Source organism: Theobroma umbraticum, unplaced genomic scaffold (assembly GCF_002168275.2).
Source record: "Theobroma umbraticum cultivar Fairchild unplaced genomic scaffold, ASM216827v3 scaffold_44.0, whole genome shotgun sequence".
In the NCBI taxonomy this organism is placed as follows: Eukaryota; Viridiplantae; Streptophyta; class Magnoliopsida; order Malvales; family Malvaceae; genus Theobroma; species Theobroma umbraticum.
In genome coordinates this window covers 5,163,506-5,188,708 of record NW_018397255.1, presented here as the reverse complement: position 1 = coordinate 5,188,708, position 25,203 = coordinate 5,163,506, and the positions used below count along the sequence as shown (strand labels likewise).

General features: G+C 33.8%; 3 protein-coding genes and 1 pseudogene across 3 annotated transcripts; 2 read left to right on the top strand and 2 right to left on the bottom strand.

The window, feature by feature from the left end:
- The first annotated feature begins 433 nt into the window (after window positions 1–433).
- LOC110429381 (nuclear transcription factor Y subunit B-1 pseudogene) lies at window positions 434–2,102 on the top strand (annotated as a pseudogene).
- Window positions 2,103–4,364: 2,262 nt separating this feature from the next.
- Window positions 4,365–8,192, top strand: CPR5 (protein). Its single transcript, XM_021445398.2, has 5 exons — window positions 4,365–4,752; window positions 5,596–5,652; window positions 5,759–5,794; window positions 5,938–6,666; window positions 7,359–8,192. Exons 1-5 carry the CDS (start codon window positions 4,405–4,407, stop codon window positions 7,884–7,886), a joined length of 1,698 nt encoding a protein of 565 aa, XP_021301073.1. The 5' UTR covers window positions 4,365–4,404; the 3' UTR covers window positions 7,887–8,192.
- Window positions 8,193–9,147: 955 nt separating this feature from the next.
- LOC110429430 (protein HEAT INTOLERANT 4-like) lies at window positions 9,148–16,075 on the bottom strand. Its single transcript, XM_021445469.2, has 14 exons — window positions 15,741–16,075; window positions 15,275–15,313; window positions 15,122–15,175; window positions 14,926–14,989; window positions 14,584–14,642; window positions 13,755–13,879; window positions 13,509–13,568; window positions 12,749–12,807; window positions 12,519–12,598; window positions 11,698–11,736; window positions 11,400–11,462; window positions 11,263–11,310; window positions 11,034–11,162; window positions 9,148–9,677 (listed from the first exon to the last, which is right to left on the bottom strand). The coding sequence occupies exons 1-14, from the start codon at window positions 15,918–15,920 to the stop codon at window positions 9,630–9,632; spliced, it is 1,047 nt and encodes a 348-aa protein (XP_021301144.1). The 5' UTR covers window positions 15,921–16,075; the 3' UTR covers window positions 9,148–9,629.
- Window positions 16,076–16,481: 406 nt separating this feature from the next.
- Window positions 16,482–19,955, bottom strand: LOC110429429 (pentatricopeptide repeat-containing protein At3g02490, mitochondrial-like). The gene is given in 2 exon segments (XM_021445468.2): window positions 16,482–18,270; window positions 18,273–19,955. Coding segments are annotated over 2 exon segments (1,980 nt in total). The 5' UTR covers window positions 19,813–19,955; the 3' UTR covers window positions 16,482–17,830.
- Between the last annotated feature and the right edge of the window lie 5,248 nt (window positions 19,956–25,203).

The window sequence follows — 25,203 nt, the reverse complement described above, 5'->3', positions numbered from 1 at the left end:
ATGCTATATAAAAGCAGGCTAGGGCCAAAAATACTACTAAAATTTGTCATGGTTTGCAAAATTTTTTACTTTCACCAAAAACAAATTCAAAACAGGTAAGGAAAAAGTGAAAGGAAAAAGCCTTTAAATTATAACATACATATATTCTTTGAATCCAATCTATGCATTTTGACAATATGATACTAACATACTCTCCTGTATATCAACAAGATCTTATGTTAATGGTATAAGAAGTAGATTGTGAAACCCTTAGTTCAATTAATTTAACTTTATATTGATGTTTTATTAGTTTGTTTGTTGATTATTATGATTATAATTTCCTGAAGAAAGAAACCATTATTTCCATCCCAGAATGAAGAATAAAACAAGTACTTTGGCTGTCACAACTCAAAGGCATTCTTCATAGGGCTCTTTGGAACAGCTAGGAGCACAGTCTTGCCAAGGTGAAGAACAAAACAGTGAGGACATATCCCTCTCTCTCTTTCTCTCTCCCAAATTGGAAGACTATAGTATGAATGAATTTTGAATGCATGATAATTGTTATCTGAATATTGTGTCAAGCAATAATCAGCGGGAAACATGCTGCAAACTGATTCAGTCTAGACCCAATGTCATATCGAGCATGCAAATTTAGTAGATTAGATTCCAGAGGCAGCATTCAGTGAGGGAATTCACTCCAGCAAAAGAAGAAGCTTTTGCATATTGGAAAAATATCTGTGCTTTTTAGCTGGTTGTCATGGGTTGTTTTCCATTTTCCTAGGAGTGAGTCTTTAAGTTTTTTGACTGAAAATTTCAGGGGAAGACTGGGTGAAGGACAATAAAAGAGTGGAGCAAACTGATAGGTAGATTATGGTCTTTGCGGTTGTCAGATGAATTCTATGGACAAGATAATTTATTGTTTCTTTTTTTCTCAAAACCCATTTAGGAATTTTCACTCTTTCCCCTTAAGATTCCAAAACTTCTTAAGCCTTCTTTGCCAGGGTTCTGATCCTCCAAGTGTTTGTTTCTTTCCTTTCCTGTCTACATCAAACCGCCTTGCCACTTTTTTATATTTTGGCCTTCTTTCTCTCCCTTTGTGTTAGCTTATAAGGCCAGACTTCCCCTCTTTAGATTCCACAACAAAGTGCTTCACAGAGAATACATATCTCCCCCAAATTTACCTTAAACACTTCCGTTTTTATTTTCTTTCTTTGCTAGCTATAGCCAGCCTTCCTCTTCTCTTCTCCCATGACTGGAAAAAGAAACCAAACCAGCAGCCCCATCGGCAGCCCATCTTCCGGGAACATCTCGGACAGTTCTTCCAAAGAACAAGACCGTTTCCTTCCCATAGCTAATGTAAGTCGAATCATGAAAAAATCCCTCCCAGCAAATGCAAAAATATCCAAAGAAGCCAAAGAAACTGTCCAAGAATGTGTATCCGAGTTCATCAGCTTCATCACGGGTGAGGCTTCGGACAAGTGTCAGAGGGAAAAGAGGAAAACTATAAACGGTGATGACCTTTTGTGGGCTATGACAACGCTGGGATTTGAGAATTATGTTGGACCTCTCAAGGTTTATCTCAACAGGTACAGGGAAACTGAAGGAGAGAAGAATTCCATGGCTAGGCAAGAAGATCAGTGCGCTGCTACTAATCCTGCAATCAACCATGGTGGTGCTATTGAATTCAACAAAGTAAATGCAGCTATGTCAGCTAGGGGTACAGATCATTTCCAGGGCTATGGCAATGGCTTCTTTTCGCTTGGGGCTCAAGGTACACATCCACACAACTATGAAGATGGTGGAAGAGGGATCGGCTATGGAGAGAGTTTGATGACAGCAGGTGCTTTCAACGCAAACAGGATTCGAGAAAATGGAGATGGAAATGGCAATAGAACCATGGCAGCTCATCTTCACAGGGTTGACTGGTAGCAGTTGCAAATCAAATTATTAGTTTTTTTCCCCATTATATATATATATATATATATATTTATATGTTTAAAGTTTGTTTTTGTTTCTTCAATTTGATTTAACTATCTAATGAATATATATAAAACTTTATCAGAGATTCTCTTACTAAAGTACAATCAAAGAGCAGGAAATCTTAGTTTCAGAGAATTTCAGTTATATGTTACTTTATCTGATCAATTATCATCATAACTATTGTAACCACAACATGTCCCAGGTCAATGTTTCAATCATCTATTCTGCAGATTCTGTCTTGACTAACCAAAGCAGCAAGAAGTTTCCTCATAGATATATGTATAACTCTTCTAAAATTCTTTGACACTTACTTTAAGCAGGACATTACTTAGATACATTTCTCTTTGCCACTTCCAATTTAAGCAGGGGGCTTCTTGTGAAAAATCCCAGCTCATATCTGACTCCTAGAATTTCTGACCGTAGGACATTGGCCCAGCAAATATATCTAGAAAAGATATCTTTTGAGGCCAGCAAATGGATCGACTTTGCAAGGCAGTTTGAGAAATTAATCCCCTTTTTACTTTTCTAGAGATAATCACTTTTCATTCAGAATTTCTACTGCCAATGACAGTCAATGCCTTGAAACGAAGAAAATTCTATTAAATTAAATACAGATAGCTTGCTGCAAGTTTGGTAATGCTGATGCATGTACATTACATGATATAAGTCTTAACAATGTTTTTCAACAAACCCATCTTCAAATTTCTAAAATATAATTAGCAAGAATAAACATATTAAATACATAAAATCATATGAAGCAAACATGTTTTAACTGTTGGAACTGTCTGGAAGTTGGGGAAGTAAAACATGTGGAGAGCTGCTGGACGAGGAAGATTCTAATCCAACTACTATTCTTAATTTTTTTCATAGTTTGATATGATTGTAAGATGGTTTAATAATTTAAGTAAAATTATAAAGAAATTATGCACACACTTTTTCATTGACCCACAAATAAAAAAACAAATTAACAATTTGGTAGTGTAGAGAAAATTAGATAAAAAAAACTATAATATATACTAGAAAATAGCTTTTGGTATTTACGGGTCTAATTATTGAAACAAATATATATTTTGATTATTTAGATTGATTGTGGTTATAAAAATATATACGCATAATATTTAAATAAGCCTTTAGACTATTTAAAAAAATTGAAACAAATTTTTATTTTTTTACTACATTCAATTAAGATCTCATACTTTTATTTCAAGTCAAATAAGCTTTTATGATTAATAATTAACTAACTGCTATTAATCAAAATAATTATTATCATTTTATATCTATATACATTGATATAACGTTAACGTGGAGAGTAAAAAATATAACTTATTATAATATTAAATTAACATATCACGTTTTCATCATCAATTATGATATATTAATATTTTATATCATTATTAATTATAATAAATTAACATATTACATCAACTTTACGTGACATAAAATGAGAAATAATATTTTAATTAAGTTAATTATTACTAATAAGAACTTATTTAACTCAACATAAAAATATAAAAAGTTATTTGATACAAAATAAAAATATAAAAATTTGATTAAATATAATAAAAATATAAAAAATTAAAATTTTTATATTTTTAAATAATTTAAGAATTGATTTAAATATTATACTTAATATATATCAAATTAACACAATTACAAAAATAAAATAAAAAATTAATCGGTGCTTGTATCGATCTACCATGTTACTATGACATGTGGGGCATAATGTGAGGACTTGGACCATCTTGGCATCATCGGTCCAAAACATTTTTCGACCATGAGACAGGACAGCATGCAAAATCCCAAGCTGAATCAAGTGGGTGCCTGAATCTAGACCATTTATTTATTCACGTTTATATAAATTTATGAGAGCTATGATTAATTTGATATTTTAATTAAAATTTTAAAAAAAATAACTTTAATCATGTATAGAAAAAAAATCTTTTCTTTTTATAAAAAAGGAAGATTGGAACTCGATTTTTAAAGTAAAATATATATGAAATTATTATGGAACGAAATATTTTAATAAAAACCTTTATTTAATTACTTAGATTGGGGTTTTAAAAGTTCAAAAACGTCCAAACTTAATCCCGTGTTTCGAAAGGAGTTGGATTCAATCTTTTATTTTGTCAGAACTTTATAATTATTTTATTTTTTATTAATTACTATATTCTAAAAAAGTTACCCTATTTTTAAGTTTTCACTTTTATTTTCAGCATTATTTTTTCCTTTTTTCATATAAAAACACAAGAATAAACGCTCCGTTTTCTTATGGGGTAAGACAACGCTCCCTTCGTTTATGTTAAAAAAGCCAACGTGGACGAAATTCAAAATGTTCTAACGGCGTTACTCTAACGCCGCTTCTCACCCTCTTCGTAATAAGGAGATTTTCAAATTTTATGCTTTACCAACCTTTTTAATTTTTTTTTAATTTTTTGTGTTTTCCGAATGGGCGTCCTCTCTTCCTCTTCTCCCCCTTCTCTGCAACCCTACGAATCCCCTGCTTGCAGTGCCGCACTACCACCCAACGATGACTCAGATCCAACGGTCGAAAATCATTCTCCATCTCCAAGACCCCTCATCAACAGAAAGAAGAAGAAAACAATTGATAAAGACGCACGATCGTCTTCTTCTCGCTCCGCTTCCTGTTCATCTTCTATTCAGAGAGGAACGAGCCTGCCATTCAAACGCCGGGTTTCTAGGGTTCGGTTCGGTCCGGTTCGACGATCTAAGGTTGGTGACGTTGAGTCCATTGCGCTTCCTCTAGGAATGTCCTTCGCGGCTGTTGTTGCTCAGGTTCGATCAAGTTTCAACCTTCTTTTTACCATTATATAGATGGAAAATTGTGAAATTTTTATAATTTATGGAGCCCTGCTACAAAAGCTGACTTTTTTTTTTGAATTTTTAACTTTTTGAGGGGGCTTTTAAGTTGAAAGGTGGTTTTTTTTTTTTGTGAGTTGGGAATTTTGAAGTTAAATTTTGGTTTTTTTTTGTGACAATTTGAAAAAAAGAACATAATTTTGGCTCCCTAGAATTCAAGTTTGTTAGTGAATTCATATTGTTTTGATTTCTGTTAGATTTTATAAATTTAATGTCTTCCTTTCTTTTGGTTAAATGAGGATATCTTATGGCAATGGCTCTTTAGATGGCTGATGTAGTGCATCAATAATGTTTGCAATTGCCTCGAGCAAAAGGGAGTGCTGGGTCTTGAGGGATGTATCTCATTTTTGCCTGGCACATTGGAAGCTTGAGTTGCAATGTTGAGCTATAGGGCTATAGCAAAGGCCAAGGCTGCTGTTCTAAAAGTCTTGCCTTACAACAAAGTTCCCTGTTTTAGGTTACACAGTTTCTAAAATGATTCCCTATCTGTCTGCATGCGACTCCCAATCTAATCTGTTTTTATGTTGACTATATTCTGTAAATAATCCAAACTTTGCCTAGTTGGTTGTTGTCATGCAGTGGAGGGTCAAGATAGTTTGAATCTCCTCTCCCTCTTGGCCTTCTTCAATTGTGACTAAAAGTTTAAAAAGATAAGCTACATACTGTGAAAGGCAATTCTTATACTTTTGTTTCATTTTTAAAAGATCTCATCGAGTAATTTTGGGTTGATTATGGTAACCTGGTTTTTTGTAATTCTAGGTTCTGGAAAGGAAAGATGTCACAATGGAAAGGCTGTCTCCCGATTATCTCTCAGTGGTATTGTCCTAATTTTCTAACAAGATGCCCATAATAGCTGGTTTGTTTTACTGAAGTGAAAAATGTCTTCCTTGTTAATGAAGTCAGTTACTCTTTATGCTTGCAGATTTGCACTTCAGCTGTCAGAGAATCTTTAGCCAATGTAAGCCAGACTTTAAACTGCTGACTCATCGACTGACTCTGATTTTACAAGTTAAGTTTCCTCATGCCTTATTTTGTGCATCACACCATCAATGATGCTTATTGAGTATATGCCTTCTGCTTTTATGGTTCACTTGGTGACAGGTTTTTGGAGACAAGTTTGATTGTTTTGTGAGGAACTTTGAGAAATCATTTGGAAGCACCTTGAGGACTCTTAGATTGATTAATGAGTCATCCAAGCACAAGGAAAAAAACCTATTGAACTCCAATAATGTGGAAAGTTCTACTTCAGATGAAACTTCAAGCGGAAGTGGATGTTATATAAGCTCTTTTGATATAAAGGATTCAAACTCAGAAGTTGACCTGCCTTGCATTGCAACTCAGAATCGATGGAATTTTCATGAAGAGGTACAGGAGAATATCCAAACTGATTCCTTGAATCAGGAGCTTGCCATTCCTGGACAAGTAAACCAACTGGCTTGTGTCACTCCAAGTTCTGTTCTAAACCATTCAGTCCTCGGCACGATTGAGAAATCTGTTATAGAGCAAGTTCGTTCTAACGACCTCAAGACATTAGAGCTTGGTCTTACAATGGAAAAGTTGAAGTTGAAAGAGAGACAGCTAGCTCTAAACATGGACTCCAACCATCTGGAGAGATCAAAATTAGCAATGGGTATATCAAAGGCATCCTTTAAAGCTGAAAAGTTCAAGAACCAACTAGAAGACACAAGACATACTGAATTGCTTAAAAAGTGCATAGATTGTCTTGTTGCTGGCCTGTTCATCATGACATTCTTCCTTATATATGGGGCTTATATTTATTCTTACAAAAAGATTACTGATGCTACATCATCTTGTAATCCTTCACTTGAGGTAATGGCAACTTCCTCTTCCTGGCTTTGGTTAATTAAATGCCTCCCAAGGTTTGCTCGACCATTAGAAGTTAGTTTTAATATCTTTTGATTTGTTTTGACCATTATATTAGGTAACTCTTAATGTCAATTCATGTGTTTAGTAATTTTCTCCTTAACTATGTTCCCAAGCCCATGAAAGTAATCCCTCAACAACACTACATGAAAGCTTGTCTCTAATTGTTGCTTTTTGAGTGAATTACCATAGTTGCTTACTCTGCAACCATATGTGGAAAATTAATGTAGCCTTTAGGCCTGCAGGCGTAGAGTCTATGGTTTATGGGGCAAACAAATTGTGAATGGCTCCGGAACTAAGGCTAATGTTCAGTTGCACTATGGCAACAGAATTTAATGTAGGAAAAACTTTTTTATAGGAGATCGCCAGCTTGACCTTTATGGTGTTTGTCTTCCGAAATTTTGATGACAATAATCTGTCTTAGGCTTAATGCATTGTTTAACTGTTTACATCATCTAATATTTATGTGTTACCATTGTCCTGTTTTACGTAAATATCTGTTCCAATATATACCTTGACATTTAATGCCTGGCATTATCACATCATTCATGATAAATCATCTTTTCTTTGCTATGCTTCCCCTCTAAGAGTCCTTAAAATGTCTCAATAATATTAAATAAAGCTTTGATTTTTTTCAGGAATCCAAGTCTTGGTGGATCCCAAAGCCGATGGCATCTTTCAATTCAGGGCTCCACACTCTTAAGTGCCAGGTTCAAGTTATGAGTCAAATGATGTTTGCCTTCTTGATAATTCTTGCAGTAGCTTATTTGATTGTGCAGCGTTCAGCAATTTCAAAACAGACAATGCCAGTCACTTTCATAATGTTGCTGCTAGGAATTGCCTGTGGTTTGGCTGGGAAGTTCTGTGTAGATATGTTGGGAGGAAATGGATATTTTTGGCTCGTCTACTGGGAGATTCTATGCTTGTTGCATTTCCTCTCAAATGTCTTTACATCGGTGCTGTTCATCATTCTTCATGGACCTGTTAATGTATCTCAAGCTGTGAGAGAGAGGCCACTGCTTCCTTACTGGATCCGAAGATCACTATTCTATTCTATTATACTTTTGATTCTGCCATTGTTGTGTGGTCTTATGCCTTTCGCAAGCCTGAGCGAGTGGAAAGATCATTTCATGGTGCTGGTTTTGGATGCTGATGGTGGAAGCTAGAGTTTGGTTAGCTGAGGTGGCTGCTTGTGAGGTTATCCTTGGTCCCTTGGGGACTAGTATATGTCAAAGTGCCTATTTGTTGTCAGGCAGATAATTTTGTGGGATTGGTTGGGGTAATTTATCAGTGTTATTGTAGGCTTTGTGTTTCTTCTGTTGATTTTCCAGCAGGTGTTTTCTTACCTACAAAGAAGTGGAGGTTCAAGAGGCATCAGTGAAGTGTATTTTGTTGTCAAATTATTCTACTTTTTAACAGTATTAATAAAATTATGTAAGTTATGAAAAATAGTTGCAGCCTTCTGTGCAATATATGCTTTTTCTTTATATTGAAGATTTACTTTTACCTTATGATCGAACCAAGTGGTGAATTATCTGGGGAAACAAAAACATCTTCCCCAGCCCTTTCCCCGTCCTCATTGTTCACTGCCCTTGGATTTGCCCAATCTTTGTTAATCCATCACAAAATCTTTCAAAACAAATTAACCGAATCTAGATTTTTCGTTAATCCAATCAACGGAATAATATGTTATAAGGGATTAACCAATAATTGAGTTAGATTAATTAATTCAGTTGATTATTTAAATAATTAAAAGAACGAGATTGAGTCCAATTTTAAGTACAAAATAAATAAATTTAGATTGTGAAATCCCAATCATATATGTTTAGAAACATTAAAATATCTTATCCAATTATTTGTGTGTTTATTGAGCTTCAAGGTTAATGAGCTGCAAATTTTATCTTGTTAGTTTGATTAATTCAATTCATTGAATTTTTAATCTTAGAATCGAAATCAAAACTGACCGATTAAATCTAATAAATGGAGAGTACTAAGGAAATTAACTGAATAATCAGACAAACTGAATCATTTTAACCGATAATTCGATTTTAATTAAATAATGTTCACCCTATTAAAGGAATGGATGCTGCGCCTATATTCACCTTTTATTATTGTGTTTTTTTTTTTTCCCTTCCAGTTGTAAGACTCAATAAAATAATCTCACCAGGGTTCGCATATCTGCTTCTCTCTGAATTTCCTGCACGTAATCATGCAAGGCAGCAAGGAAGAGGTTGCTGAAGGTTATCGGTGCCCAACCAGAGCATCAATGGCAGAATTTTAAAAGTAACAATTGCTGTCAGAATGTTGCAATTGTTACGCTGCTTACAGATTCTGTACAAGAACACAGCTATGTTCCTTTTCTAAACATTTCTCGGTCCAGTTACCTTGTAAGCATACACAACAATCAAAAACCATGGGATTCCCACTTGATTCACCATGATTTAATCTAGGAAACTTATTTGGCTAGTCTTTTCATTAATATTTCTCAGAATTGAATTGTTGTATATTAATTTATTCTACTCTTACAATCAGTCGGAATAAAAGATCGGAAAAGGGGGGGATAAAGAGTAAAATCAAGACATTCTCAGGCTGCAACTGCATTGGGATTTTTAGCACCTGAAGGTTAAAAGTTTCCTTGAAAAATTTTGAAAAGCCTCAATAGAGTATACTACATGTTCCGCCTATTTGTAACAAGAGCACCTGCTTTGTTTATCTAAAGAGTTATGGAGATCTAATTTAAATCTATCTCCTAAAACACACCTGGCCGTGATGGGGGGCACCAGAGGCATGCTCCCAAAGCGTCCTGGAGATGTAACAAATGCTTGATATGACACTCCTGGGAGCCAAAGCAGGCTTTTAGAAGCATCTCTCAACTACGCTACGTCCTGAATGAAAGCTTGAAAGCTCAATTACAGAACCTCGTGGGCCTTCCCGTAGTACCTGTTTATGAATGGAGCCTGCAAGGCACAACCACCAAACAACAAAAGGAATTATTCAAATATTAGCCCATCATACTCTTATTTTACGTAAAATAAGCAATGGATTGCATTATAATCCTGCACCTAAAAATATAAATGTGGCATCTGGAGTCCTAGAGAAAACATTCCTCAAGCATCATCTTAGTAACAAATGACAGATGAATCCTAACATTGTAAAGATGAAATATTTTATCGATAAACTTCACATCATGAGATGTAAAAATATTAACTTACAATTGTTACATTGAAGACAAAGTGAAGTTGATTATGATTTGAATTCTTCAACAAGTGATGTAAAGACTAATGTGAAATTTACTAAGCATTGTTTAAATTAATGCTTTCACTCCTGTATTATCAGGCAGCATTATTAGACCTAGCATTCAAGTACTTCAAAATTTTAGTAAAGTCTCAGCCCTTGGGGGAAAAAGTCTACAAATTTGCTTATAGGAAAGGTAATGAGCTCAGGAAAATATTCAAGCTTGGACTCATTCAGATATTGTCCATTTTTAGCAACTATTTGAAGGAGTTATAACCACCATACGAATCTACATGAAGTTCCAGTTGTTATGCCATATCTCGTTACAAGGAGATTGACTTGTTAGGATCTAACTCTCTTTCTTTCCCTCCATTTTCCATCTTTCAGACCAAACACAAGGAAAAGGAAAAACAACTTTCCTTCCTCTGTTTTTTCCTTTACTCACTTTTTTTCCTTCCTTCCTACCAAACATAGTGTAAGGAATGGAGGGGGTCTATAATTCAATTGATTTCCTAGAGTAAGATCCAAAAGACTGGAGAGTAAAAAAGAAAGTAATCCATCAAAAAGCATAAGTGCTAAAGCATAGTTGACAAACCATTCCAGCCATTCAATCAGAAATGAACTCATCCAACTTTACCAGGTAAACACATTCAAGCTAATATAACCATTCAGCACCTGAGCATTTGGCTCATTGATTGGTGCATTATCCCCCTGCCAAGAAAGAGAGTTCAAATCCCCCTTCCCACAATTTTTTTTTAAAAAAAGGCAAATATAACCATTCAGAAACCTAAAACAGACCATGTGATCACTACTTATCACCGATAGTATGTTCAAAAAAATCAAAAGCCTTAATTATTATATAACAAGCTCTGATAAGAACACCAAGACTACCTATAAAGAAAAATCTGCTAATAAGTAATGCAAATAACATTTTGTATGAGAAATAATTAGTACTGAGAAAAACAAGATGTAAAAAATTACTAAAAGGCTGCACTTAACAAATTAAATAATTACCAAAAAATAATACCTTTCTTAGGAAAAAAAGAAAGGAATCTAAAGAAGTAGGTCATAAATATTACCTTAACATTTGATACATCAGGAGCATCCGGAGTTTGAACAGGGTAGAACTTGTAAAATCTCATGTTCTCAAATGCTGCTTTAGTTTCCTCACTCATTTCTTCCAGGGCTTTCTTGCGAGCTTCTCTTGCCTACAACAATGGAATTGGCCACGTTAATCAGCCTATCCAAATTCATGCTCCCTAACCAACTATATTAACAACTCAAGAAGCAATGTTGCCCACAATATACCTGCCGATTAGCTTTCTTTGCTTCTCGAACTTTCTCCTTGACAAACTCCTACAAAACCAAAAGCATTTCAGATTCAATTAGTACATACAAATCCACAAAATCTGCAATATATTGGAGGATCTTCAAATGAACTTAACCTTAAAGGCATCCTTTTGATCTTTATCTAATTCATCAGCCTCAATCAGTTTATCAGTAAACTCCTGCAAATTGGTAGATACAGTTTAGTATGAAATTCTTATGATGTGAGCAAAAACAGCCAAATCATGGACTAAAGGCTAATGCATAAATGCATAAACTCCCTTCAAAAATGATAGGCTAATGCATAAATAATAGAAATAGAAACAATTCCAAGCTACCAGTTCACATAATTGAAACATCACAAAAAAAATCATGCTGACTAGTCTATAACATAAGAACAAAAGAGTCGAGTCTTACATCAAGTTCATCCAACTCCCAATCAAATTCACAGAAAACCTGAAAGACCAGAAAGGATGTATCAATTTACATAATATTTTGCACAGTTATTCCAATAAAAAACATTACAAAGAGTGTAGTCAAGGAGCCCTAGGCAGTAGGCACTAACACAATCTAGTTAAAGCAACTCAGACCTCTCTAATCAAGGTGTCTTTATTATGGCACATGGCACACCTCCAATAAGTTTCCCCTTTGTTTTCAGTTCTTTTCTTTTAATGAGTATATTTTCATTTGATGGACAGCACATGTATCTTTGAAAATAGGAAATGGATTATGTCCATGAGTGAAGGAAACTTAGAGCTAGAGTAATGACTCTTAGTCATGCTTGATCTTTGTAATATATCAGGCAAAAGGAGTAGAGACAACTTCTCAACATTTGCCAAATTGTATATATACTTCAAGTTTACAAGTATAAGAGATGCAATGGTACATGTGAAAATTTGCTAAGCACTGAGCTTAACCCCACCCTCCCCGAGGTTTGAAATTCAAACCTCCATGTTTTAACCACAGGAGTATCATAGATACATACATGTGTACATGTGTATGAGTGTGCGTTAATCTTATTGGCAACTGGCTCTTTGCTTCACTCAAGCGAGTGCCTGTTTTGCCTTGAGCCTTAAAAGATGCAAGGATCCTTTTGCCTCCAACTAAACTGTTAGCAACAGTTCATATCCAAGCAATCATAACCTCAACCTCTAAAACCAACTTCACCCACCAAATAATATCCAGAAAGTCCAGTGTCGGTGATCATCAATTTTCTCAAAACTATAAGAAAACATTACCGGCTTTGGTTCTGCTGGAAAAATTATTTGAACCTCAGTGCTTTGCTCAAGCTCGTCTTCCTTCAAAGGCTGATAGAAATCTGTCAATAAAGGCATGCCAAACAACATAGAAAGGAATAAATAAATTTCCTCTTTTTTTTTCATATTTTCCTCTTTGACAAGTCATCAGAATAAGCAACAGACATGCATAATCCAGCAATTTAACATCCAGAGATATCTAGAGAACTCACAAGGCAGACAATACTCGTATTTCTTGAGACGATCTATTTTCATTTGTTTCAAAGCAACCCTGCAGAAGGAATTTCAACTAGAAAAAATTAATAAAAATACATGCATGCACTCAAAACACACATAAACACCCACATTCATAAAAAAGGAATAATCTAGAGAAAGAAAATTTTGAAGTCCATTTGTAAACAAGAGAAGCCTGCCCTAAAATAATCTTAGAAGCTATACAAGACAGACCTTTATAAATTGTTTAGACTATGTATCGAATGGTACACTTAGCTCATACGCAGAGACATAATAAATAGTGTTCTCCAGACACAGAAGTTTCAACAGGACAGCACAAAACCAAGCCAACTTAATATCTTGTAGGGCCCAAAAATAAGAAATGCACATTGATAAGCCCAAGCCTCTGAGGATGACCACAAGTATCTATTATATTGTCATTTTCAACAACCAAGACTGAAGTCTCAGCACTTGATTTGGTGTAAGTATTGAGACAACAACAAGCTGATCAGAATGTATTGACAATTCTCAGATAAACCAAACCAATCAACCAACAGTTATAACCCCCCAACCACAGCATACATACAATATACAGGTCTACCAAATTAAAGCATATTATTTAGAGAGAACTGACCCAAGGTAACAGTCCCAGACAAGAGCAGTTTTGTAATAAGGACACAGTGATGAACACTAGTTGACAATCTCATGCAAAAGAAAAAACTTTAATAGGATTGTACGGGATAGCGTGCACTTCTGTACCTTCTTTGAGTGCAGCTTAAGATGAATATTTGAGATTTCAGTCTATCAACTTGGCTGTCTCTGTAGAGGAATCAAAATGTACAATCACCTTTTAAATCCATTCAAACTTAATAGTAATAAAAACATAAAATAAATAACAGTTCATTTTATCAACTTGGCCAACTACTTAAATGAATTAAATTAAATAATCCCCTTAAAAATTAACTTTAAATCTGATCAAAATAAAAAAAGATCAAAACTGTCTACCTATTCTCAAGTGGAATATACGGAACCCAGTCCATTTTCATTTGTTTCATGGGAACAATCTCTTCAGCTTCTCTCTGCACTGAGTTAATACCTATCTTATCTGAAGGTGGGAAAGGAGACACAACCTGAAAAAAAAGAAGAACCAGAAGTTAATCAGCAAGAAAATACAATCATACATCATGGTGGAAACAACTATTTTCAATGAATCAATCCCATAAACAATTAATAATTATGTGACTGCAGTCATTGAAAATAATAAACCACTGTGAAAACAAGATACACACTTATTAATTATAAAAGAAAAATAAAGTTAAGTTAGGAAGATTTTTTAACTCTCAACATTCTGCAATGTTGCTAATTTGGTCCAAATTAAATAAGCAACAATATAGTAACTCTTTCCATCAAAAGAAAAATATGATAGATTAAGATGGCTTTTTCACTGGATAAAACATATGGAAAATGGTCAATAAAATGTATTGTGAGATGGCCATCAAAAGCCTTTGTGTCACAAAATCATGTCTACACCTATGGAGGAGAAGTGAAGAAACTATTTATCGAAGAGGCCAAAGCCCCAAGTTCTGAGATTCTAAGCTTGACAACTGCACCTCAAAGGAATAGCCATACTAAAGCATCAAAGGAAAATGTTAAAATAAGATCAGCAAGGGAATATCTAACTTCAAAGTCACATAGAGATATACGATTAAATATGCCTTTAGCTGCTCTATCACTCTGCCCACTCATTACAAGATGAAGAAAAAAGAAACATCCCTTTACGTGATTTAGAATGACAAGCATTAAAATAACTTCACAACCATCTTAGACAACTTACAGCCACAACCACAGGTATACAAATGACTTTGTTTTCTCCTTTGTAAGGGACCAGTTGAGCTGCATAAATAGAAAATAACTAAAATTAATAAAGTGTAACAGATGAACAAAAGGGACAGGACAGAAGAAATAAAAACTGCATGATCAAGAAAGAAACTTATGGGAACTTAGCTCAAATCTAAAACAAAAGACATACTCTCTTCCTTTCCTTTTCGCAGAGTAAAATAACAATAGAAGAGGTAATGCAGCCAATGGCATAAAAAAACATTTTCTCCAATCAAGATATGGCAAATCGTCTGTATAAAGGTGCAAAATACCAGGACCAAGTCTGTGAACTACTTACGCTCAGTACAACCAAACAGATAAACTTTCTTTCCGTATAGCTTTCCTCCCTCTTCAAATGCATCCTGACCAGAAAAAGAACAGAAATAAGTCCAGGTATCTCTAAACCAAATCTGTATGATGCTTGGGGAAAAAAACTGCAGCAAACTAGAAATTGAAAGTGAAAAAGCAAAGACAAAAAGACTCCTGCAACTCACTTCAAGATTCGAAAAGTTCCAGCTGAATTGGTAAACAGTGTCCAATTGATCCCACTGCCATCAAAGGAAAAAAAAATGGAATGTAAGCAACAGACTTAAATTCTCAAAGAAGACAGAACCAAAAATCCAACATGGGAAACTCAAAACTCCAACCTCTGTTCCAACAGGAAATGCAGCTTTCCACAAATCTTCCTGCACAACGCAAAATGACAACTCATAAAAAATAACTTAAAAAGCAACAACAACGCAAGACTTTGCCCCATTTAATTATCCCAAAGAATAATATTTAGGCTCCAAATTTTGTATCCATTATGAACACTAAGCTTTAATCTTAGCGTGAAAGCTCATAGTAAAATTTAACCTCTGTTATCCAAAATTAACAGCTCAATGTAAATTGAAAAAGTCAAAAGCATTAAGAAATTTACCCTTAACCTAAATCTTTTAACCTCATATTCCTTCAGATATATTCAACAAATCAAAATAATAAACTTAAAAAAAAAAACTAAAGCTATCGTATTAAAATATTTCAATCATAAAAAAAAAAAAACATCAAAACTTCGACTCAAGGAAAAAAAAAAGCATCCGATAAGACAATGCGGGGAAATTTAAAGGAGGATACCAAGTTTCGCTTGTCTTCGAAGTACTCAGGCTCAGGCTCAGGCTTGGAGGTCTTAACACGCTTAGCTTTGGGAGCAGGTTTATGGTTTTCCTTCTGATTTTCTTGCGAAGAGGACGACGCTTTCGCTTCCTTCTCCGGTTGTTTCTGAGAGGCGGCTTTTCTCTTAGCTCCCTTCCTCATTGATTTTTATAATTATTAATGAAAAAACGAAAAACAAAGGCAACGGCAAAGCAGGTTCGAGAGAGAGAGAGAATGTTATTTTGTATGATGGCGGTGGATCCGGATTCAAAATCTATAGAGAGATAAAGGAGAAAGGAAAAATAGAAAAAGGTGTATTTATATAAAGGGAGGGCGCTAGTGGTTTTTTTTGAGCGTCAATCCAACGCGGTGGTCTGCTAAATTTTGAGGGCTTTTTGTTTTTTTTTTTTCCAAGGGAGGCGCGGGGGTATTAAAATTTGAGGGGCTGATTGAAATGTTTTCAAAAGTTTTAGACAGGGGGGAAATTGAAAGAATACAAATTTTTGGGTATGGTCGACGGCGACGATGATTCTGTGGGGGAATAGTATATAAAATTAAAACATGTGTTTGGTAATGATACCTGGGTATTGATTGCTGGGGATTTTTACTGCTCATTTAGTTTGGGTACAAAATCCAATTTAAAGTAAGCATAAAATCCAAGTTTGAATAATTTGGCTTTTTCCTACAAAAACAGAAAATTGTTTCCATCCAACAAAAAGAAAGGGAAAATTGTAAATTCTGGTCAAACAGTAGTAGCATATTAATATACAATTACACCAGTGCCCTTGCCGGTGTTATTTGTATTGTATCAGTTCCACATATCTTCATCATAACCAGAGTTCTTCTCAGAAATAAATAAAGGTCCAGCTGTTGAAGCCCATGCCAAGACAAGCAGCAAGCAGAAGCCTTGATATGGGGTCAGGTATTGAGATAATTGCACAGTAGCATTGAACAGCATTGCCCAGACTAATTTACCTCAAAAATTTCTTCCAGCTTCATGCTCTAAAGAAAAGAAAAATCATAGGCAACTTTGGGATGGAGTTTTGCCTTGAACAACTGTACTGCATCACCATGAGTTTCAACCTCCCTGTTATAAACTAAAACTCGACTTCAAAAACTAGTTAAGCTTAAGACCCCTTAATCTGCCTAAAAGATTAATGTCAAGATACCTAATTTACCCTAACCACGGTCCTGCACACCAAGAACTCCATGTTTCTCAACAAACAAGTCTGCAGAATGTTATTACACATCAGTCTCTTTTTTTTTTTTTTTTGTTAATTTGAGGGAAGAGAGGCTTCAAACCTAGCTTTTTGAGCAAAAGATACGTACATGTATCGTTGAACCAAATACTTGGGTACATGTAACACCAACTACAGTAGGTACAATTTAGACCTTGGCATACAATACCCTACAAGGAATCACTCTTAGAGTAAAGGAATTTTATTTTGCTGTTTTGTGGGCATGACATATCCATCTGGCGTAGTTGTGAAATAAACATCTTTTGATTGGTCTCAAAATTCATTACCTGCCGAGATATCACTCTCACCACAGCTACAAGCATATTGTACGGAGGCTTATTACCATAATCAGTTAATAAACAAAAAATGACACCTGAACCTATATCATATTTACAGGATAAGGTAATCAATCAGGTAGCAAATCCAATAAATAGTTTAAATAACGTCCAGATAATGATCCAAGTCATTTCGTCAAAACAGCATCATATGAGGGAGACAGTAAAACTTATGCCCAAGTTCACATGCTCAGAGTTAGTTGGACTCAACCAAAACAATGAGGAAACCCTCAATAGACTTATGGATGGCATTGTTTCATTCGATAATACCCACAGTGTAGGCATCCTCCTAAAATTGACTCCATATGCAATTGAAAAGCACTAACAGGGACAAATCATGAAAACCCTAAATTCTTTTGGTTTTTATTTGCCTGCCAGGCAAGTTGGAGCCAGAGGACAACACATTTTAATGATTGATGTCGAAAATCTCAGGGCCAACTTTTGGAACAAATGCCATCCTAATCAATTAAAGTACAATCTGAAACACAGCCAATGAAGCCTAAGCAACTGCAGGAGGTGCAGCAACAGCTTGACCTGATTTCTTGGAACAAAAGAGATTCAAAACATCTGCATGGTTACGAACATAACCTGGGCATTTTGACAATAAATCTTGCGCTTCATTTTGCCTTGCAGCTTTAAAAAAGGCTTCAAAAACACGGAGAACCACTGACAGAGATGGAAACCTTTTTGATGTCATAGACTTGAGAAAAGCAATAGCATCTTCGCTACTTCCAGACTTTGATACATAATCAATGAATGGATCCACAAAGGGTGGGAAACCGTGATCTTTCATCAAGCCCAAGAGACTTAAACCATCTCTAAATCCACCCTGAGCCAGTAACTTCCTTATCAATTCCTTGTACGTAGTATGCCATGGCCTTAACTGATTCTCACTAACGTACTTGTGCAGAAGCTTGCATGCATCCATTGCTCTTTCCTGCTGCAATAAGAATTTACCAACCATTCAAAGGCATAACCAGCATGAGAGACCCCTTCTTTTTCAACCATATTTTGGAAATAAGCTGATGCTGTCTCAAGATCCGCAGCAGCACAACACCCTTCAATTAAAGATCCCCATGCCTTTTGATCTAAATTAGTATTTGATGCTTCAACATGATCCATAAACTCAGCAGTTTCATCTTTTTTACCAGCACTAGCAAGTCTAAAAGCAATTTTACTCTGCAAATTACCGCCAGCTACAAACCCACCTTCCTCCATTACTTTTAGAACCTTGCTGCATTCTCCAAGTCTACCAACACTTGTCAAAGATCTGAGAACTGCATCAACCATAGAATCTGTCAAGACATTCCCACTCTCCTTAAAAACCCTCACAACTCTGGAAAACAAATCCATGTCCAATTGTTGACTCACCACTACTTTCCTCAGCAGAAAGGTACAACAACTCACAGAAGGCTTATTGCAACCAGCCGTTTTAAACTCATATAAATCTACGGCTTCCTTAATCATCTTCCTCTTACAAAAGCGCCCTAAAACCGTAACATAAGTCTCCATTTCCATTTCATACCCAATACTTTTCATTTCATCAACAACCTTCCAAAACCTATCAATGCAATCTTCCCTCCCCAAAACCCTCACTACAGCATTATAACTTTGCTCATCATGCTCCACCAAACCACAGTCCGCAGCCCACCTGAAAAATATAAATGCTTTTGCTGGTTCTGCACCAAGATTTTCCAAAACCATTTTCACCAAATCACTCGAAAATGCAACATTCAGATCACGCAACCTCTTCTCAACATCATCCCCCCACACATTGCTCCTAACAATCTTACACACCCTAGAACAAACCTTTTCAATTGAACTATCCACCGATCCCAAGGCAAAAACCCCTTTCAATCTCTCCAAATCGCTCTCCAACCCATCTTTCTCAAACTTCGCTGCAACTCTGTCGCGGACACCACCAGAGATACCATATCCTTTCTTCTTCATGCCATCAACCAAACTCCAAAATTCCTCAACCAACCCATTAACACCCAAAATACCTAGCATCAGGTTATACGATTTTGAGCTCAATTTCTCCAAATTGCTCTCCAAAATCCAATCAAAAAATCTCCTTGCAACATCAGGACTAGACTCAACATTCCTCAAAACCTTCAAAATCATGTCATGGCTAAAAACAACATCTTTTAACTCCAATTCTCTCTTTATATCATTCCTATCATTAAGGCTAGTGAAAATATCAGTCACAGTTACCAAAACATGATCTGGTTCTTTTTCTTCAACGGCTGCCTCGGATGAGAAACTACAATGATTGATGGTGCAGTTTTTGTAATTTATAATGGATAGTTCTTTCTTCATATTGTAGGGGTTTGTGAAATGAGAGTGTGAAGAAATGCTGTGGAATGAGCGAGTACGAGGAGGAGGAGGAATGGAAGGAGGGAGTACCTGGTACATGGTGGGAACTCGGAAAGCAGACCGAGGATATCTTCGGAAGAGAAGAAATCGCCATGGATGTCTCATCGTCTTCTTCTTTTGCGTTTCCTTCTTCTTTCAGTTGTTGGGTCCGAGATTAGGGTTTTGGCTGTGACAAGAATGGATCGCGAGGGAGACGGCCGAACCAGGGTTTTACTGAGGGATAGATTTAGCAACTGTCATTGTGTTTATCCCAGTTTCGAATCACAGTGGGCGCAAGTCGTCGCATACTAATTTACAAGTATAAAATTTAATAAAAAAAACCCTTAAATTATTTTTGTATAAAATATTTATAATAAGGTTTGTGCAGTTGCTACTAATCAGAATTTAAATCCAATCCTGTATAATTTTAAAGTTTAAAAACAAAATTTAAACAAAATTATATATTATGTGTTCACGTTTTCAATTTAAAAAATTTACTTGATAGATGATGGAAGGTTTATATTTATATTCTCAAGATCCACTCTATTTCTTACTAATATAAAATTCGTGACATTTTACTTTACTCAATTGTATAATACCTCTATTGCACTAACTTGTTACTCGTCAAAAAAAAAAACTCTTACACTAGTTTAAGTTTATCTTAATTTTATATCAGTGAAGATCTGGATTTATGCTAACATCAAATGTTGTGGATTAGAATTTAAGTTTAATCTTATACCATCTTAAACTCTGAAAAATAAAATTTAAATAAATTTATAAATCATAGATTCATATTCTTAACTCAAAAGGCATATCTAATAAATGATAGAAAGTACATGTTTATATTTCTAAGACCTACTCTATCTCCTATATATTTAAAATCCATAACATAATATTTTAATTATCATTTAATTTTAATAAATTATAATTCTACCTTTTAATATTATCTTTTTATACGTGATTTTACTCTTTACTCTATTTTCGTGATTTATTACAATTATCACAATTTACGTTGACTATCATTAACTTTATCTTTTGTCCCATTTCCCGTTAATTTATGATGTACTTTCTTTTGTTTTACTACAATTTATTTTAGAAAATACAAATGGTGTATGTAACGTTTTGTATTTTTTATTTATTATTATTATTTATAATTTTAACCCATTCTTAGAAGTATCACTATCCATTTTAGTACTTTTTTAAGTTCCTATGATTGCATTATATTTCTATTTCAAATAAAATCATCACAAGTTCTCTTTTCGATGAAAAATAACAAGCAAAATAACTTAATTACAAATTATGTACTCAAATTATGGTAATATTATTTAAAAACAAGAAACACATAAGAGTGAAAATGGGATAAGACAAAGGAAAAGGGGGAAAGAAGGGAAAAGAAGATTATAATAAAATATACAAAAATATATTAAAGAAATAAAAATAAAATATATAAGATTATAATAAAAAATTAAAATAAAATATATGATATTAAACATATATTTAAGAGATGCTATTATATAAAAATTAACAATAAAAATACAAGTATATTACACTTGCATTTTAATACACATAGAGGTAAATTTGAAAATTAACATGACATTCTCAGTAAAATATTTATAAACTAAACGTTACAATATTATCTTTTCAGCATATTAATCATTATTTTATTTGTATACCAAACTCTGTAATATTATTTTCTCTATAATTATGTTACTTACAATCGCATTATTTGTAATTACATTACTTGTAAACACATTACATTGTTAAATACCTAATGCCACTTTAGACTCATCATTTCTCTCTCCTTTTTTCCCTTCCTTTATTCATTATCTTTCTTTCATAAATTTTTGAAATTTTTTGGAATTATTTCAAATCGAGAATTTTGAAAAATTTAGAAGAAAAAAAAAAGAATAACATGATATTTTTAGGCATATGGCACTTTTTGACTGAATGTTTATGGATATGTCACTCATTTAATTAACGAAATAAGTGAAGTGTACAATTTCCTTGATGGAACAAGAGATGAGAGTATCTAACTGTGATTTTTGTTTCTTTAAGTCTCAAGTTTATTTTAATATAGGTTAAGTATCAAATATATAATTAATCCAAATTGTAAGAATGCATTAGAACTCAAATCCCCCTTTCTAATCTTGAATAAAAAAAAACCAAAATTGTAAGAATGTAATCTGCTACTATTCAATTTACAACTATTTTTGCTGTGTACGTCCATACTTGTATATAAAACCAACACTATAATCTCTAATTTTATAAATGATTAACATTTTAGAGTGGATACATGTAGTTGTTGGCTGAATTTGCATAAAATCATTTGTATGCAACACACAAATCAAATAACTACCCGTTTTTTTTTAATTAGAAAAAAATTAATAGAAATGTCATGAAATAAAATATAATTTTAAATAATACATACTAAATTTCAAATAAATAACACATCAATATGTGACTTAAAAAAGTAAAATGTATTTTTATATTCAAATAATCAAAATTGGATTATTGGAGAGGGTAACAGCATTGTCATGCCTAGACTCCTATCGCACCACGAGGCATCGTCAATGAGTCAAGTTGTTTAGGAATGTAACTTGAATTAAGTAGTAAATTTTACCCAAGGCTATATACAGGCGAGAAACCAATAACAAATCAGTAATGTCGAGGATAAATAAAATAAATTATAAAAAGAGATATAGTGTATGAAATTTTAAAGAGGGAAACAAAAAGGTGAATATGATGTATTCAATTAGATGTGGAACGAAACAATCCAATATGCCAAATGCTTTAGGTTGTGGATCGACATAAATTGCAATGGTTGTCCAAACTTGACATTAGATACACTCGTGGAGATATAATAACAATTATAATGTAGTCTCTAGTTTTGTTAAAATTAAGTAAATCTAAATGTTCTTTAAAGTACATATAAATATTTTAAGAGAAGATAAAAATGAATAAAAATATATAAAAAATTTTTTATTGTCTACTATGAAATCAAAAAAAAAAAAAAAAGAAGAAACAATAAAGTAAATTCAAATGGTCTTTACATTTTTTTGATAAATCAAATTAAAAAAATTCTCCTTTCCACGATATATAATAGTTACTATTTCTCATTATTCTAAAACATAAAACAATGATTTTTTATATATATGTGATGTTGAATTACCCAAATGAGAGGTAGTTGTTCATCTCATAAATTTTCTGTTATATTTTTTCAAGATTCAAAATTAAAATCTTCAAATTGAAATATGAAATTCTAATAAAGTGTCATATTTATATATTGAAAAAAAAAAATTTGTCTCTAAGAAAGAAAATAAGAAATCACTAAATAATCCTTTCACTTTAATTAAATTAATCGTTAAAAAAGGAAGGACCACATTACAATTCTTCCATACTTTTTATTTCCCTCAATTTTCAATTAACAGAAAGAACAAAAAAAAAAAAAACCCACATTGATGCTTCCCTTGAAACCCAAGTACCCAATCCAGCAAGACAATAGTGGAAACAGGTTCGACTTTCTAGTGTGGCTCTGCTTTGTCTGCTTTAGGTTATGGACCCGAGCTCGAGTCCATATGAACTTAAGTCTATAACTACAACTAATATTCCCTTCTCGACCCTTTTTTTAGAGCGAACACATGCAACTTGATCCATGAACAGGTTGGGAATAGTCTACTATTATTTTTATAAGTATTTAATTATCTATTGTCTTATTTGGATGCCACCTGTCCTCATCATTATGACACACGTCCATAACTTGCTCGTGTACCCGCTGTCAACCGTTTCTCGGGAAACTCGTGAGAATGAGATGATCACTCTGCTTCATTTGTTTTTGTTGAAAAAGCGAGTTCATTTTTCAACTTTGACTCTCGATTGCTGCAAGTTGGCACTGACAGCAGAGCATTTTAGTTCAGCCATGGTGCAGAGTTCGCCACTTTGGGTGGCATCGAATATAGGCTTTTTACAGCAGTCATTGAGTGGGCATCCTTCCTAGGATCACTAATCAACTGTTGCGTTTTTCCCCCCAGCGGACAGGCTTGACAATAACAGCACCATTCACCAATGTCGCAAAGCCATCTATATTTCTATAGATTCATTCCTATCTACAATTGTCAATCTCCCCTAACATAGGCACGAATAATGTCAGCAACATATGGCCGATAAAATCCAATGCAAGTGTCGGCGAGTTGCTTTAATCACACATTGAACAATACATTATCTTTATAATGGTTATGCAAATTTGGTAAATTTTATCATGCACAAGTCAATCAAAAATTGTTTTTTAGGTACTTGATTGTTACCAAACAATCAACTTGTAATATAACGATGCTGTCTTGCTGTAGGAGCGGATCGAAAATAGTAACCATCTTTTTAATTTTTAAATTTATTTTAAATCAAATTATTAATATAACTTATAATTTTATATAATTACTTTTTAATCACTTTTCATACAAAATCATTAATATGTTATTTCTTTGTTAGTTTAATTCATATTATATATCTTTAAGAATAAAAAGATATTTATTTATACTTTCAGAACAATAATATTTATATTAATATTTGTGTTTGTCTTTTATTTTAAAAAACGATAAAGATTGAGTTAAGATATAAAATTGATTTTTTTTTATTTTTAATGCACCGACAACTTTAAAATTCTATTTAACTTGATGTTCAAGTCGAATTTGGCCAACTCTTGGAGCTAATTGTAGGATACCATATAAAATGATGGATAAGGACTGCCATTTGGATTGTTGCTTTGTAGCTTGCTCTATAAGTATTCAATTTCCTTTAGTAAAATTGAATGACTAGTTGCATGCTGTCTATGCTTTCATTATTTTCTCTTTACATTAGTAGAGAACATGGCCGGACTTGATTAAAGATATTCGATATATTATTAAAAATTTATCTTATTAATATACAGGAATCACATTTTTAATAAATTAGGTAATTATCATTGTTAATTTGTGAATTCACGAAAGTAAGTAAATTTGAATTTAATTGATTTTTTGTTATTTGATTGTTCTTTTATAATAAATTATAAAATTAGTTAATCTTGTAATTAATAGTGGTAAGAAATATTTTGTAATAATTTATCATTGAGGTGGAAGTAAGCACTATCCTAATTGAAAGGTTAAGATTCTGTTGGATTGGCTTCACGTCGATAAAGAAAAAGGGTATTTACGCTGTTTTCGTATGAGTGATCATAAGTTAGTTTTGCTCAATCAATTGACCGAATCACAGTAACGAGCATAAATAAGTGTAAATCAAGAGGAGGCGCAAACTAGCATCAGCAGCCACGTCATCAACGGCTAAGACCAATACACGTGTTGGTAACGCGAACCCTGGCCTTGCTGGATCCAGCTTTGGGCCGGGGGGCGCAGCCCCTGGTTCGCATCGTTTCACTTTTTCCGAACTCTTTGGCAAAAATTTTTCATTGTTGGGAAACTTCTCACGGCTTGGGAGTCCAAACGCACCATTTCTTACTTTTTCTATCATTGGAAACAGGAAAAGCAAAAA

Excerpts from the sequence above, each read along its gene's own strand:
- CPR5 (XM_021445398.2), top strand. The coding sequence starts at position 4,405 with ATGGGCGTCCTCTCTTCCTCTTCTCCCCCTTCTCTGCAACCCTACGAA. Across the intron at positions 4,753-5,595 it reads TCGCGGCTGTTGTTGCTCAG|GTTCTGGAAAGGAAAGATGT; the intron begins GTTCGATCAAGT and ends TTGTAATTCTAG. Across the intron at positions 5,653-5,758 it reads CTCCCGATTATCTCTCAGTG|ATTTGCACTTCAGCTGTCAG; the intron begins GTATTGTCCTAA and ends TTATGCTTGCAG.
- LOC110429430 (XM_021445469.2), bottom strand. The coding sequence starts at position 15,920 with ATGAGGAAGGGAGCTAAGAGAAAAGCCGCCTCTCAGAAACAACCGGAG. Across the intron at positions 13,880-14,583 it reads GTATACCTGTGGTTGTGGCT|GTTGTGTCTCCTTTCCCACC; the intron begins GTAAGTTGTCTA and ends CTTTTTTTTCAG. Across the intron at positions 11,163-11,262 it reads CAAAGAAAGCTAATCGGCAG|GCAAGAGAAGCTCGCAAGAA; the intron begins GTATATTGTGGG and ends CCATTGTTGTAG.